Consider the following 15,823-nt stretch of genomic DNA (forward strand, 5'->3'; position numbering starts at 1 on the left):
TCCTCCTCTTGGTCCTCGTCATCCCCATAATAGTCCACCCCAGTTTGGTCGTCCAACGTTACCAAGTCTGGATCCTCATCTTCTAGTGCATCCTCACTATACTCGGTGTAAGGTTGGATGTAAAAAGGGTCTGAAGACAGACCTTGCGTTGGGGTCTCAAACCAAGGTTTCTTACCAGGGGGCTGCGGGTCCCCAGATCCTGAGGGAGTAGCACTGTCAGGGGTATAGGTGAGGAAGTGTTCTGGGTTCTTGGAGTAGAAGTCTGCTAGGGAGGACATTCTAGTCATAACCCTGTCTATATCCTCACTGGTCCATTTCTTGGAACTGGGAATGACCCCTTCTTGAGAGGATTCCCCTTCTATGACTTGACTGGACCTATGGGCCTGTGCAGGGGTCTTGGCTAGATGCTTATCAGAAGACTTAGAGCTGTCTTTATTTAACTGTGGTGCAGAAGAAGGGTGAGATGGTTTCTTCTGCTGTTTCCCCCCTTCGCCATCAGTGGAAGAGTGTTTTTCCTGGTGTTTTCACCCTCTCAGTGCTTTTGGACGCCTGGCGTCGAGATTCGGGGGTAATGTCCCTTTCCTTAGAGTGAGGAGGTCAGGATTCGGAAGCAGCTGCCGAACGGTCTGCTGTAGCCGACTCCTGGTGAGCGGCCTGAGGCTGGCAGTCGGCTTCGTCTTCTGACGAGCGTACCTCCATGACTTTGGTGAGTGAAGTACTTTTGGCAACTGTGGATGGTTGCCTGGTGTTGTGAGGCGATCTTGACCGAGAACGCCCAGAGGACACCGATTCGGTGGACCGCTCTTTGTGTGCTTCTTTCCGAGAACTTGACATGTGTATCGAGTCTCGGTTGGACTTCGAGTGTTTAGATGTGGAAGTGGTGTGGGTAGCACTTGTGTCGCCGGGTGTGTTCCCCATAACTGCCCTGCCTGACAGTCTTCCGAGGTCAGGTACTTGCGCTTGGGCGTCTTTCGACACCTCGTTGCCCTCGCCGTCCGAAAGTACGGCATCACTGCCGTCACTGAAGGTGCCCTCCGCTTCCATGGCCTCGCGTTGCCTGGGGTGGTGGGCCCAACGTTTGGTCGAGCGGGCCTTTAGTGTCTTAGCCTTGAACCGGCTACACGCTCTACAGTTCGCCTCGGGGTGGTCCTTCGGCAAGCAGAGGTTACAGGTGGCGTGTTTGTCAACCCAAGGATACTTGTGTTTGCACTTGGGGCAGAATTTGAAAGGAGTACCCTCCATACGCACCCTGTGGCAGCGGGCTAGTGTGTGTAGGAAAATATATACGAGTGTAGAGTATGTTTCCACCCCCCACTCTCCCTACTTGCAGGGCCGAGGCCAGAGGCCTTCCGAGGCCCAAAGTCCGTGTGGTTTCTTCTCCGGGCCGGCGTCGAACTTCGATGACTCGATGTGAGAGTGGAAGAAAGAGGGAAATATGATATTTAGCAAAATATGGCTGAAAGCCAGGGAACTCAGCGGAATGCTTCCGTCAAGTATGGCGAAAAAAACCAATCTGAGGGTCCTACACGCATGAGGGATCATGGATACAGTGGACGTCACACTAGGGATAATATTACTGCCATGCCCTGTGTCGACGCCCATTTTCGAGTTTCGAAAAACAAACTGTAATACTCTGCAGCTTCCACTAGATGTCGGCCTATGCACAGCATGTGATCTAAGCAGATTCCACAAGCCTCAGAAATATATATATATTCAGCAAGACAACCCTTGTTTTCAAGGTCCAGGTTTAGTTTCCCTTCTCCTGGACTGTTTCAAGAAAGGAAATGTGGACATATTCTGTTTCACCAAAGTTCTTTTAAGGATAATGAAAATGTCTTTTCCCTGGTGATTTTCCTTAAGGTGAAAAAGGAAAAGGTTCTTTTTTACAATAAGGGTTGAAATATATTGAAAAAAGCAGTCTTTTGTAGTATTCAGGCTTAGTATAACAGAATTATTTTCTTTGGATTTCCTGGTTTACTCCCTTACCAGAAATGTCCAATTTCAAAGAAGACTCAATAGAACAACTTCTTGTCCCCCCTTTGGTTCACATAGATCCCTGGTGTAATCTTCTGAACAGTATCTTTTCCCAAAGAAGGTTCCACAAACTTTGGATATCCTGGTTTAAGGTCCTGCCAGAAATACCCCCTTTTTGACTCATACAGATCCCTGGCGTACTCCCCTGCTAGGTATCTTTCTCAAAAAGGACCCAATACCTGATACTCTTATCAGGCCTCTTTACAACATTCAAATTTCTTTTAAAAGTTCTCACAATTGGATTTCTACAGAGACACAACCTTGTTGACTTCAGTAAACATTTGTATTACTTCCCCCATACTGATATACCCAATATAAGGGTTTGCTCAAGCTCCTTCGGGCAATCTCTTTTGCAATGTCTCTTGGCAATGCTTGTTTGAAATTTCCCCCAACTGACATCTCATGTCAGGAGAATTGTAGAACTTCTGCCTTTCTTGTTCCTCTTACAATGGCTTTCAGTTTATGGCAATGCTGATTCCAGGTTTCCCCCAAGTGACATCTCATGCCAGGAGAATTGTACCAAAGCTGCCCTTGTGCTCTGTATTTAATTCTATTTGGTCGGTATTAAAAACTTCTACTTTCTTGTCCACAAATTTGTCTGAACGCCCCAGGATCACCACTATCAAATGGCCAACTCACCGATTTCTCCTGGCATCTCTGCCTCGTGGTTTGCGGTAATGGCAACGCTCGGTTATGGGTATGACATACGTAACTTGTCCGACCCCCTGTCAGCCATTCAGGGCCTCTGCTCGTTACGCGGCCCCTCGCCGGTACATGTGCTGCTTTCGGTCGAGACAGCGCTGTGGCAGCCTGACTGCAGTTGCAGGCACCTCTGCGGCCCTACTCTGGAGCAAGATAACCTCTGTAGTGTCTCCCACCACCCGGGTACGTTGGGGTGACAGAAGGCAGCCCTGGAGCTCCTCTCCTCTGTAGCCTGGTGCACTCCCGCATGTCTGCCTCTCTCAGCAGCTCCACTTCCTGCTGTGTGCAGTCAGCCCGACCTGGCTTCTACTTCCCTTTCTTCTGCTCGTTCTCGTTTCTCTTCCTTTTTTGTCTGCAGGGGTTTCTCGCATTTAAATGTCCTGCGCTGTTGATTAAAGGGACAACCAATAGACCGCACATTACTATTGGCCATATTGTTCATTCTCATTAACTCTTTATTCCTCTATTTCGTCCCAGTAATTAGAGCCTTCTGGGAATTGAAGTCTCAAGGATTACCCCAGTATTTTAAGTTCTGTTGCACATTTTTACCTATATAACAAGCATCATTACTAGCAGATGTTAAATCATTTTTAGAGGGGGTATTTATGTGTGAAGGATAAAGACAATTCTGCTTAAAAGGTTCAACAGAAGTGGATTCAGGACCTCATAGTTAAAGGGTTCTGTATAATGGCAGCAGGCCATCAGAAACTCTGGAATGATAGTTTCTTCTTCACTGTTATGCGAAGAGCACCTTATTTCACCTGTTGGAGTCACCACCTTCCCCCGACAGCCATCTCCTCCCATGTGATCCACCCTCACAATACAACCCCCAGGGAAAAGATCAGGTAGAAGCTGCCTTCCTCATGCCGAATGAGGGGAAAGTTTAGGTTGGGGTTCAGTGACGACTCTGCAGCATTCATCACAGTACACTTTTCAAAGATGCACAGATAAGAGTGAATAAAAGATGTGGTCTCCTTTGGACGAAAGCATCAATGGGATGTTGCCTGTAAAGAGGTGCAAGATTATCTGAACTTTTAAGTATCCACCAAGAGGTGCTGCCCAACAGCTGGCCAAGGCTCCTGCAAAATAATTCAGAATTACCAGAACTGTGGCCATAGAGAGACTTCTGGTAGTACAGCGGGTGGAACTGTGGAAACAGAGTGCATGCTCAAGGCAACGGGGCCAGTGCAAGGAAAATTAGCTCCTACCAGCAAGATAGATGCTACTGGGACTGGGTGACACATCGAGACTTATGGGAAGTGTGACCTCCCAAGAGCCCACATCATTCGTTAACGCCAGCCCGAGGTGTAACCTATGACTTAAAGCTAGGAATGGGTTACACTTGGAAATGAGGGCCTCTGCAACCCCCCACACCCCCCCCCCCAAGATGCACTGTTTTAGTAATTTCGATAGAGGACATATCTGGTGGGAAGTAGGGTTACTTATGATTTGACCAAATCTTCTTTTGCCGAAAACGGTAATACTGAACCAATGTCACTGAAAAAAGCCCTCTTTGTCCCTGTTTCTATCCCCTCCCCATCCTCCTCTCTACCCATTTTACCCCTTTACCACACTACCCATCTATTTTTTTTAAATAGATAAAGAAAATGTCAGTAAAATTGTTTCAGTATTAGCATTTTCGGCAAAAGAAGATTCGGTAGCATCAATATTTACCAGGAAAAATAACTTGTTGGGATGGAAGAGCAGCAGGAATTAAACTAAATTGTAGATTGCATTTTCTGAAGGAAGATGTGTGTGTTGAATTAATGTCTATTGAGACTGTTGACATCCATTTTGTGTTGTAGACAGGAACTCGACAGTTTGATGTGCTTTACCCTGCACTAGAGAGAAAATGTATACATTTTCAAATAGAGTTCTTGTAGGACTGGTCCAACGTTGTGCTTAGAAGGTTCAATAATTTAGAGAGCTTAATCCTAGAGGTAAAGAAGCTAAGAGATATTAAGAAAAGTTTACAAGTGTTAGTGGCAGTTTTCAATCAACAGAAACATGCTTCTGAATTTGCCCATCGTATAGCCGCTCTGTGTACTCCCAAGGATGTGGTATGCTCTACGGGTAATGAAATCTCTGAACAATCTTATCTCAGCATAACTGTATGTATAAAACTGTGATGTGTTTGCCTAGCCTACCAGTTGCCATTGTATGCCGTCGTACATTTTGCAATATAGATGGGAAAATAGCTGTTAATGCTGCGCCCTCCAGGCTCATCAAATATTGCTTGCAGGATGACTTGCATACGTCCTTTGTGCTTAGAGATATGTACACAGAATCCCGCCAACTAAAAGAGCTATGCCATTTAATAACTATTCGTTGTGTGAAATTGTATGCATTTAGGTTGTATTCTAGGGGAGCACTAAAGGCCAATTTGTATTGGCCCAGTTCTCAAATTATTTTTAAACAATTATTGAGCAGAAATGAGTGTTTGAGTAGAAGTCTGTTGTTGCAATAGAAGCACAAAAGAGGGACTGTGGTAGCATTTAGCCTACTGAATTAGTAAATAAATGATCTAAAATACGATGCGTACCAGGAACGGGAAGGAGGGACCTTTCATTTCTAGGACTGTCCTTTGGAAGGAGTGCTTAACACCTCTCATAGGATATTGGACTACGTCCCTGCCCTTAATGTTGTATTATTTTTCATTTCTTTTAGCTCACTTTTCTGGGCCACCCCTCTCCCAGTTTACTTAAGACAATGGTTGTTCCGTAGGAACTGGACTGCGCGTGTCTATGTCAGAAACTGCTGACCAAGGCCGTAGTACTAAAGCTAGTGGATCATGTGGCCTCAGTCCGATCGGATAAGAGCAGTTCACAAAAGCCTTATGTCATCACAGGGGTGGAGACCGAAAGTATACCTACTAGAGCGGTGAACCTCAAGTTCACTGCCAAGCATCATTCCTAACACAGATGGAGTGGACGGACTGAGGTGTCTGCATGAATAAGCTCATTGTTTAGGCTGGAGGTGGGAATAGTGGGCCATTAGGACTAGCCTTGATATTCTGTGTCTTTTGGTGGTCATGTGATTGATGCCATATAAAGAGGACAGGTCTGGAGGGCGGTTGAGCCAGTTAGGAGGTAACGAGTTAACTGACAGGGTACTGTCTAATAAATTGCCTTTTGTTTTTACCACCACTGAAAATGAGAATGCAAGTCTGATTAATCCGACAACAGAAAAAAATATATATATAATTTGGTGTAGCAAGGCAAAAATGAAGATGAAAATGTACCCTTTAATTTACCACATAATATAGCCTTAAAAGACACTTACCAATAGGTGCCAGCTCCCTGTGACGTTAGCTCCATCCCATCCACAGAGTTGTAGCTGTCATCATCCATGATTTTTGAAAGCCCAAAATCTGTGATTTTTATTTCACCACAAGCTGTGCCATTGACTAGAAGAATGTTACCTGGGAAACGAGCAAAGACCAGGCAAAAAGATGTAAACTGAATCAAAAACGAAAATTTAACTAATAATCCAATCCAGGGTGACAACAGGGATATCAAATAACAGTGATGAATCATAGTCATTCCAGTAGATCAATCAACAGGCCTAATTTCCAAATCTACAAGTGGGGGGTGCCATGAAAACTCAGAAAATTGTATTTACTCTGGAAACTGGATTAAATTGCAAAATGCACTACAAGTTGTTCACCACAGTGTTTACTGTACTCTTACTCTAGTTTCCTCCATACCTATGTGAATTTGTTCCCGGAAAGGGTCAGAACAAGAGTATACAGGACAGAAGTTAAACATTTACAAAAATTGCTAGGAACATGCACCACACCCTCCCTACCCCAACCAAATATGGCTTGTGCATGTTCTCAACCCTAACCAGCAATCCTTTAATGAGGGCAATAACCAAGTGGATTCTTATTAGCTGGGACGCAGGCTGGCCTTTTAGGAGGAAAGTAGATTAGGACTAAAATAATCACTATGTTGAGACACTTACTCCCAAATCCCATAACCTTTTCACCATACTTACAGGTGATTACAAAACATGAGATGAAGGACACAACTTCATCTAAGGAGGAGAGCAAGGGTTTAAATGCCCAATCTAGGGAGCAGTGGCAGAAAAACACATTAATTACCACTGGTAACTTTCTTTCTGATGGATGTTCCTCCCACAGGTTCCTCATCTTAGATATTTTCCTGCATCAGCACCTAACTTTGGAAATGTTGGCCTATGTCCAGATGTGTGACTCCCCCTTGGAGCATAGATGAAGGAAGCCGCTACTCCTCTGTTGGTGGGCCCTTAAGTCTGGCAATATACACCTTTTAAACCCTTTTGGTGGTCAAGCATATGCAACCTCTCCTCTTTCTTTGATGGATGAGGAGGATAGAAGGCTGGCAAATGATTTCTTTGTGAAAAATGGAAATCTGGCACCATCTTAGTGAGGAAGGATGGACGCACCTTTAGTGTCACTTTGTCCTTAGCGAAAATAATCAAGGGTAGTTTACACAAAAGCACTTGGAGCTTGCTCACTCTGTGCGCAGTGGTCGTCATGACAGGGAAGACTGTTCTCCAGGAAAGGAGCTATTAGGTTCATGGTTGTTCCAAACCATCTTAACCTTCTGTTGAAATAGGGTATGACGGGAATCACGGATGGGGGGCTGTGCTTGGGGAGAGGGATATGCATATAGAAGTGCACAGTAACAGTCCATTACAAATGTCTCAGCTAGTGTACTTCAAAGAGAAAATTCCCAGAAGCAGAACAGCTAGTACTTCCTTTTGGAACTGGATGTGAGCAGGCCTACTTGAGGGGTTACCGAGTGGGTGGGGATTTCAGCAATGACTTCCTGAAATAGCTACAATTAGTGACAGCCGGAACCCTGCCTGGTCAAGGAATCTGTCATTGTGTTCTCCTTGCCCGCCAAGTGCAGCTGCATTGCCTCCCTGCAACAGGAGAGTGATCCTATACCCCCCACCCCCGTTGAGGAAGTGCATGGCCACCATGCTGTCTGTATCGAAAGCAAAAAATGCCATCAGCACCAGTCTGATAGTCTTAAGCTCCAAGTGGCTTATGTGAAGTTTCATTTTTCTGCCGGGATCACAGTCAGCTCGTTTAGGTTCATGTCAAGCCTGTCAACAAAGCATCCATAACTATGGTTGTTTCCAGCTATGGTTACCAAAAAGGTTCTACTGCCGAAAGTTTCTACATTCGGGTCCAACACAGGAGATCCTGTGAGACCTTGATTGGGACTTGTATAAGTCTGCTATGTTGTCCAAGAACTGTGACCAATGAGATCCTAGAGCATGGCCTCTGCACCAGAAAAGACCCAGCAACGTTAGGAAGTCCAGGGCTGGCAATGTGGGGTGGAGGCATTTTGGAATTTGGTGAACATTTGCAGGATGTCAGTCAGTCAAAATCTTTATTTCGCTTTAAGTTGATCATAAAAGTTTGCATAAAACAAGGTTCACATTGATAACAATAAAAACAGTACATTAACATAATACAAAACAGATCTTCCCTTGATCAATGGGGTAATTTAAAACTTGAACAGGAGTGTGGATCAAATACCCTGTTCTATGAAATGTCTTCCACTCAGGAGTGTCTACAAACACGTTTTAGCCCACAGAACCCTTCACAGAGAAGAAATAACCATTTGCATATCAGTCTGGACTCTGGTTCCACCCACAAGGGCAGTCCAGCACTGAAATTCTAGGCAAGCTTGCTCTGAACAAGAGTAACAGCAACCCCATACATGTTTCTTTGGCCTTTTTGGGCTGTTCAATGAGGTGAAGCTGAGCCTCTCTAGGGCACAGTGAGCAAGGGGTTCACCTTTGGATTACCCTGGGTTACCTAGGGTGAAACCCCAAGTTTTACAAATTAAACCAGTGAGGGGGGGGGGGGGGGGGGGAGTCCTTCTACTGAGAACATGAAGGGGGCAGTGAGCTAAAACTTGGTTGTAGACCCTCCTGATTGGAACACATTGCATACAACAGGGTATTTGACCCATGCTTGTTCTCAGAGGAGGGGCTCCCAATCTCTTGCTTAATTTAAAACTTGATCAAATCTTAATATTTCCTTTCCTTCTTGCCCAGGCAGGTCGAAAATAACTTGATACTGTAAATATTACATCCACCAATAGCGATTTAACACACACCATCAATGCATAATGTAATGTCCGAACACCATTATTAAGAAAACAAGGTTTTACATTTCTGCAGCAAATTAACTCATTCATTGGGCACATAAAGAGGGCGTGCTTGACAGTTCCTTTAACTTCAGAACAGAAAGGGCGCATGGCTGTTGAAGTATTGGACCACTGCGTCGTAAATGCATTAACAGAGTTCCCAATCTCAGTTGGATATATGGGGTCCTTGAAATGGTTTGACTACCAGAGTTAAATACTTCTCAATATCATAAGCTTCCTTATTTGATAAGTATGTTTGTCATGTTGAAAGGCTTAGACACTTGTCTATTTTCCTTGCAAGGGCCTATTTTCCGAAAGCATAGATTATCCTTTGTATAAACCACTCGAATAGCTGTCAGACTATCACAGATATCGCCCGGTCTTAATGTCAGCAGTAAGGTCTTCATTACCTGAACCAGGGAAGGGAGCCAACTCCCTGTAGTCCTTGCCAGTCAGTCAATATCTCCCTGTATTTAACAGGAGACTCGCAGGACCATACACAAACACAATACATAAAAGGGTTTAGGGGGCAATTTGGTCCTCAATTGGTACTTTGCCAAGTTCGAGCTGTAGGGCCACATTGGGTGTGCTTGCTGGTAGGGATAGAGGTTTTTTCAAATATGTGTTTTCTGTGACAGTCAGGCATGTAGTGTTTGAGTGGGCCCATAACTTAGCCCCACAGCCAGCAGCATTGCTGGCCTCGGCCCTATAGACCTCCAGTGCTGGAGATAGAATATTGTTTCCATAATTTTGGAGAACCCCAATATGGCTTTACTCTTTTTATTCTAGATTAAATTGGCTTTCCAAACATGTGCGTTTTGAGGATAGCTTAACCACTCGATAATCGAAGGACCCCACTTTTTCAATCTTCGATTCATTATATATGGGATACATTACTCACCGTAATCGTATTTCTGATGCTTGTATCTGCTTAGATTCACTAGCTGTGCATAGGCCCACATCTAGTGGAAGCTGCGGAGTATTCCAGTTTGTTTTTCGAAACTCAAAAATGGGCGTCGACACAGGGCGTGCCAGTAATACTATCCCTAGTGTGACGTCCACTGTACCCATGATCCCTCACGCATCTAGGACCCTCAGATTGTATTTTTTCTGACATGAGGTAGCATGAGGAGTAGCGCAAGTACAGATTATCCAAGCAGATAGAAAGATAAGACTACAAGAATCCATGCGCCTTCTCTCAGAGGGGAGGAAGGGCTGGCCGCATGTGAATCTAAGCAGATACAAGCATCAGAAATACGATTACGGTGAGTAATGTATCCCTTCTGAGGCTTGTGGAATCTGTTTAGATCACATGATGTGCATAGATTAGCGAGCAGTGTTAGAAGAAGGAGGTGGGATGTGAGAAGGGTCATGAGCAAAAAAATGTCTTAGAACCGCTTGTCCCACTTGAGTATCTGTCTTGGAATGGGTGTCAATGCAGTAGTGCTGAGTAAAAGTGTGAATAGAGCGCCAGGTAGCTGCTTTGCAAATGGTGTCCAGCGGTACATTTGCAATGAAAGCCAGAGTGGCCCCAATGCCTCTTGTAGAGTGGGCTCTTGGCGTGAAAGGCAGAGTTTCTTCAGAAAGGGAGTATCACAGCTGGATACAGTTTATAATCCACTTAGAGATGGCAACTTTAGAGACGCAATCTCCCTCTCTGCCTGTAGCTACGGAGACAAACAGTTGGTCTACTTTCCTTAGCGGTCTGGTTTTGTTTACATAGTATAGGACCGCCTTACGCACATCTAGGGTGTGTAATTTCACCTCAGCCGAGCTTTGTGGGTTTTGGAAGAAAGCCGAAAGCTCGATGGACTGGTTCACGTGGAATTTAGAAATAAACTTAGGTGAGAACCTAGGGTGTGTTCGTAAAACCAGTTTATCTTTATGGACAGTAAAGAAAGGATCCTGCACTGACAGAGCCTGAATTTCACTGACCCTTCTTATAGACGTAATGGCTACCAAGAAGGCAGTTTTATATGTCAGGTGTTTGAGACTGCTTTTATGCATGGGCTCGAAGGGAGAGCCCATGAGTTTAGCAAGCATCACATTAAGGTCCCATCCTGGTGTTGGGTTAGAAATTGGAGGGTGACGTCTCTTTACTCCTTCCACGAAGGCTTTAACCACTAGTACTTTCCACCATGATACCTTGTTATGTGAGGTGGTGTATGCTGACAGAGCTGCCAGGTGTACCTTCAGTGAATTAAATACCAACCCTGCATCCAGCAGGTGGAGCATGCAGGTGATTATAGTGGAAGGAGTGCAATCAACTGGGTTGATTTGCTTATTCTGACACCAGCTAACAAATCTTTTCCATTTGTCAAAGTAGCAATACCTCGTGTTTGGCTTCCTAGATTCTTGTAGGATGTCCATACATCTCTGAGGTAAATTGAGATGTCCAAACTCTATGACCTCAGGAGCCATGCTGCCAGGTTCATTGAGTTGGGTTGAGGATGCACTGTCTGACCTTGGTGCTGGGACAGTAGGTTGTACTAGCACGGTGTAACGCTCACCTGATTCTCGCAGAGGCGCCGGTCTTGACTGGGCGACTACCGTATCTTCAAAGGTGATGTGTAGCACCCGGTTGGCTCTTTGGGCTGGACCTCTGTGCACTGTATGCCTGACGTGTAGAGTAAGATGTCAAATATGGGGTTAATGAACTGGGGTTATTGGGGTGTCCCTATCTCTTTCCTCTTCTCCTCTCCTGTAGACCCCCAAAGGTTAACGCTCTCACCTTAGGTAAGTGAATGCCGAGCTCTCCATCTGCCTCGGGGCAGGGTGCTGTAACCAGTTTCTTCACTGGATAGGTAGCGCAGGCCTCTTGACTTCAGGGGACTGCTGTCCGTCGTTTACTGCACGAACGGTAAGTTTCGAGTCATTCAAATGTCTTTAAAGTCTTTAGTAATGATGTCTCTTGTTTTGCAGGGTTCCAGCGATGGCGGATGACGGGCTGAAGTGAGTTGAAGATGGAGCCCGTGTGATGAATAGAAGCGCCTGGAAGCACGTAAGTAAGCGCTTGTTGCCTGCTTCACTATGCGCTCTAACTGTCTTTTTATTTTGCAGGTACGAGTTCGGAGCGGCTGCAGGGTGCCGGAATACCCACTGGATTAGATGTGGAAAGGAGTAATGGCACGTGAGTATTAAAGTTCCCCAAAGTCTTTAAACGCACCTTGTTTTGTCTTTCAGATGCGGGATGCAGCGCCGAAGGCCTCCGGAGCGTGCGAAGAGTTGGTAAACTTTTGTCTTTCAGATGCCGGAATGCAGTGTGAAGACCTCCGGAGCGCACGAAGAGTAGGTAAGCCTTTGCCTTTCAGATGCCGGAATGCTAACCTGTTCTTTCTTGTCTTTATAGGTGTTGCTGAAGACTGGATTCAGGATGGTAAGCCTTTGCCTTTCAGATGCCGGAATGCTAACCTGTTCTTTCTTGTCTTTATAGGTGTTGCTGAAGACTGGATTCAGGATGGTAAGCCTTTTTCCTTAGGCCCAGGACCGGATGCAGAAGACACGATGAGCGTTCTGCTGCAGAGGTTGCAGAATAACGCAAAGCAAGATTCATCCACCGGGTGTGGTTTAAATAGCCTCCTGTAGTGCTTAGGTATCTCCTTCCACAGCCACGCCTAAGTAAGAAAAGAGTTCCTGGTAAGAAAAGAGGTCCTGCCTTCCAGAAGAGTTCCAGTGTTCTGAATCTAGGGAGTGGCTCCAGCCCCACCCAACAGGAAAAGTAGTTCCAAACAGAAGAGGATCAGAGGCTCAACTGGCAGGCAAGTAAGCAGCATGGTCTGCTGAAGGTAAGTCCACCCAAGCATTATGAGCCTGGCGCTTCCAGCGCTGGGACTGGGCAGATTTATGAGCCTGGTGCCACTGGCGCCAGGACTGGGTCCAAAAGGTCCCAATTGGGACTGGTTGGCACTCGGAACCTGGGTTATGGATCTGCTTCCAAGGGAGTTGGGAAAACCCGGACCTTTTGGAAGCAGAGATCATGACACACGGGAGTTTGATGGGTTCGCACACCGCTAGTCTGCGTAAGGGTGGGAACCACGGTTGCCTCGTCCACATGGGAGCAACTAGGACGTGTGTCATTGATTCCCTGTGTATCTTGTTGACCACCTTCCTGATGAGAGGGGTTGGTGGAAAAAAGTACGCAAACATCCCTGACCAGTTCATCAACAGGGCGTTCCCCGGGGAGTCTGGTTGGGGGAACCTGGATGCGAATCCTGGGCACTGTCTATTTTCGCTTGTGGCGAATAGGTCTATAGTGGGGAAACCCCACCGAGAGAAGAGATGTTCTACGATTTCTCTGTGTAGACACCATTCGTGTTCTTCCAGGAGGGGATCTCTACTTAAAGTGTCTGCCAGAGAATTGAGCTCCCCTGGAACATGTTGAGATGACAGGTAGATGTTCCGTCTGAGTGCCCATATCCAAATTTTCTGGGAAAGCTAGGACAGATTCGGCGAACAAGTTCCTCCCTGTTTGTTTAGGTAAAACATAGCTGTTGTGCTGTCTGTCAGGATCTGCACTGACAGGTTCAACAGGTAGGGCTCGAACGCTTGAAGCGCTCCGAATACTGCCAGAAGCTCTAGCAGATTGATATGATTCTTGGCCACTGAGTGAGACCAGAGACCCTGAGCTGTGTGGTGGAGATGGTGTGCTCCCCACCCTGACAGGGATGCGTCTGTTGTGACTATAGCCTGTACCTCGGGATCGTAAAAGGGTTTCCCCTTTGACAGGTTTTCTCTTTTCCACCAGTGAAGACTTTGTACAAGTGTTGGCGAAACGACCACTAGATCGTCCCACTGATCACTTGCCTGAGACCACTGTTTCGCCAACCATTCTTGCATGGGACGCATGCGCAGGCGCGCGTGGGGGACCAGGTGAATACATGACGCCATCATGCCCAGCAAACGCATCGCTATCTGGCGACCGGCCTGATATAGCGGAATTTGCAGCATTAGATTCCGAATTCTTTCCTCTGATGGAAAGGCCAACCCTTCTTGTGTGTTTAGGACAGCTCCTAGGAACTGTTTGGAGGTGCTTGGCACCAGACTTGACTTTTACTCGTTTATGGAGAAACCCAATTCGAAGAGGGGGTCAATAGTTCTTAGTATGTTTGATCTGCAAATTACTGGGGTCTCCCCCGTGAGGAGCCAGTCGTCCAGGTAAGGGTCACTGGGATTGCCTCCCTGCGTAGGTGTGCCACCGCCAGTACCTTGGTGAATACCCTTTGAACTGGGGCTATACCGAAGGGCAGTACCTTGAACTGGTAGTGCTGACTGTCCACCTTGAAGCGCAAGAATCTTCTGTGCGCTGGGAACATGGAAATACGAAAATAGGCATCTTTCATGTCCAATGTTGCCATGTAATCCCCCTTTTTTAGGAGGGGGATTACCTCCTGGAGAGTAGTCATGCGAAACTTTTGGGGCTTGACATACTTGTTTGCAGGCCGTAAGTCCAATACTGGGCGCATTGTCAAATCTTTTTTTTTGGCACAAGGAAGTAAGTTGAATAAATACCCTTGTTTACCTTGTGTCCCGGGACGAGTTCTATCGCGTCCTTTGCTAGAAGATTGGCGATCTCTTCGAGGAGGGTTTTCTTGTGGTCTACTGAATGTACTTTTTGACGTGGAGGATGGTTTCGGGGACACTTTAACAGTTCTATACAGTATCCTGCGGACACTGTGGACAGCACCCATCTGTCTGATGTGATCCCTTCCCAAGCTTGGGTGAAGTTGGAAATGCGTCCCCCTACTGGGGATGCGTGAGAAGGGACCCTGAACGGAACGTCACTGTTTTGCGGGAGGCACGCCACCGCCTCTATTGGGGCTGCCTCTACCCTTACCACGTCCCCTTTTGTTACCCCTGCCATAACCTTGGGTAGACTGCTGGTTGTTGTTATTCCATGGTGTACCCTGCCCCTGGGAATAATTGGAGCCTCTTTGTGAGTTTTGGCCGTGTGGGCGACGAAAATTGCCATTCCCTCTTTGATTAGGGGGTTTGTTGGTTAACTGGCCCAGGGATTTGAGAGTCTCGTATTCATCTTTCACATTTTTTAAGGCGTCCTCTACTGCGTTAGCAAACAGTAGATCAGGCTCCACCGGTTTGTCTATTAAGGATGCTTGTGTTTCGGGCTTAAACCCAGATTGTCTTAACCAAGCATGTCTTTTGATAACAATGCTCTCTGCTATCAGTCTGCCAGCGTTATCCGCGGCATCAAAGGTTGCCTTAAGGATGCAACCGGACACGGCTCTTCCCCTCCAACGCAACCTGTGCCAACTGGCTTTTTAAAGGTTCCGGGGCGGAGTCAATGAGCGCCGCAACTTCTTCCCACTGATGGCAGTTGTAACTCGCCAGCAGGGTGGTGGAGTTGGCAATCCTCGCCTGGTAGGCAGAAGTGGAAGTTACCTTCCTTCCCAACCCATAGATGATCTTGCCCTCCTTGTCGGGGGGAGCTTCAGACGATAAGGGTGTTCCCGCCTTCTTTCGGATATTAGTCACTACCAGGGAGTCCGGCTTCAGTTGCCCCCTTATGTAGGGTGGGTCTGATTGGGCTGCCCTGAACAGTTTTTCAATCCTGGGGTTTACTGCCCTGGTGAGGTTGGGATTGAGAAGGGAAGGGTCTATTCTCCTTTGTATTGACTTGAGAATAGGGATGGCCTGGGCAACAGGTCTCTTTTCTCCCACTAGTTGCTCGGTAAAGCCCTCTCCCTCCTGTGCTCCCTGCGTATCTATGCAGAAGTGTTCCGCCGCTCTAGATAAAACCTCATTTAAGAGAGGTTGGTTGTCAACAGGAGAGTCGGTAACCGGAGGTTCTTTGTCTACTGGGGAGTCTACTATGTAGACTTCTGGGTCATCTTCGTCCTCCTCTTGGCACTCGTCATCCCCATAGTAATCCATTCCAGTTTGGACGTCCAACGTAGCCAATTCTGGATCCTCGTTAAATGATG

General features: G+C 46.5%; 1 protein-coding gene across 3 annotated transcripts in view; it reads right to left on the reverse strand.

Moving 5' to 3' along the window:
- The window catches only part of TLK2 (tousled like kinase 2), a 2,257,819-nt gene that overhangs the window by 433,927 nt on the left and 1,808,069 nt on the right, over positions 1–15,823 (reverse strand). For all 3 annotated transcript variants that reach the window (XM_069634151.1, XM_069634152.1, XM_069634150.1), the window contains one exon: positions 6,019–6,157. In XM_069634151.1, the coding sequence (XP_069490252.1) occupies positions 6,019–6,157 (139 nt within the window). The remainder of the gene's footprint in view (positions 1–6,018; positions 6,158–15,823) is intronic.

Source organism: Ambystoma mexicanum, chromosome 13, assembly GCF_040938575.1.
Source record: "Ambystoma mexicanum isolate Mex_15411 chromosome 13, UKY_AmexF1_1, whole genome shotgun sequence".
Classification (NCBI taxonomy): Eukaryota; Metazoa; Chordata; class Amphibia; order Caudata; family Ambystomatidae; genus Ambystoma; species Ambystoma mexicanum.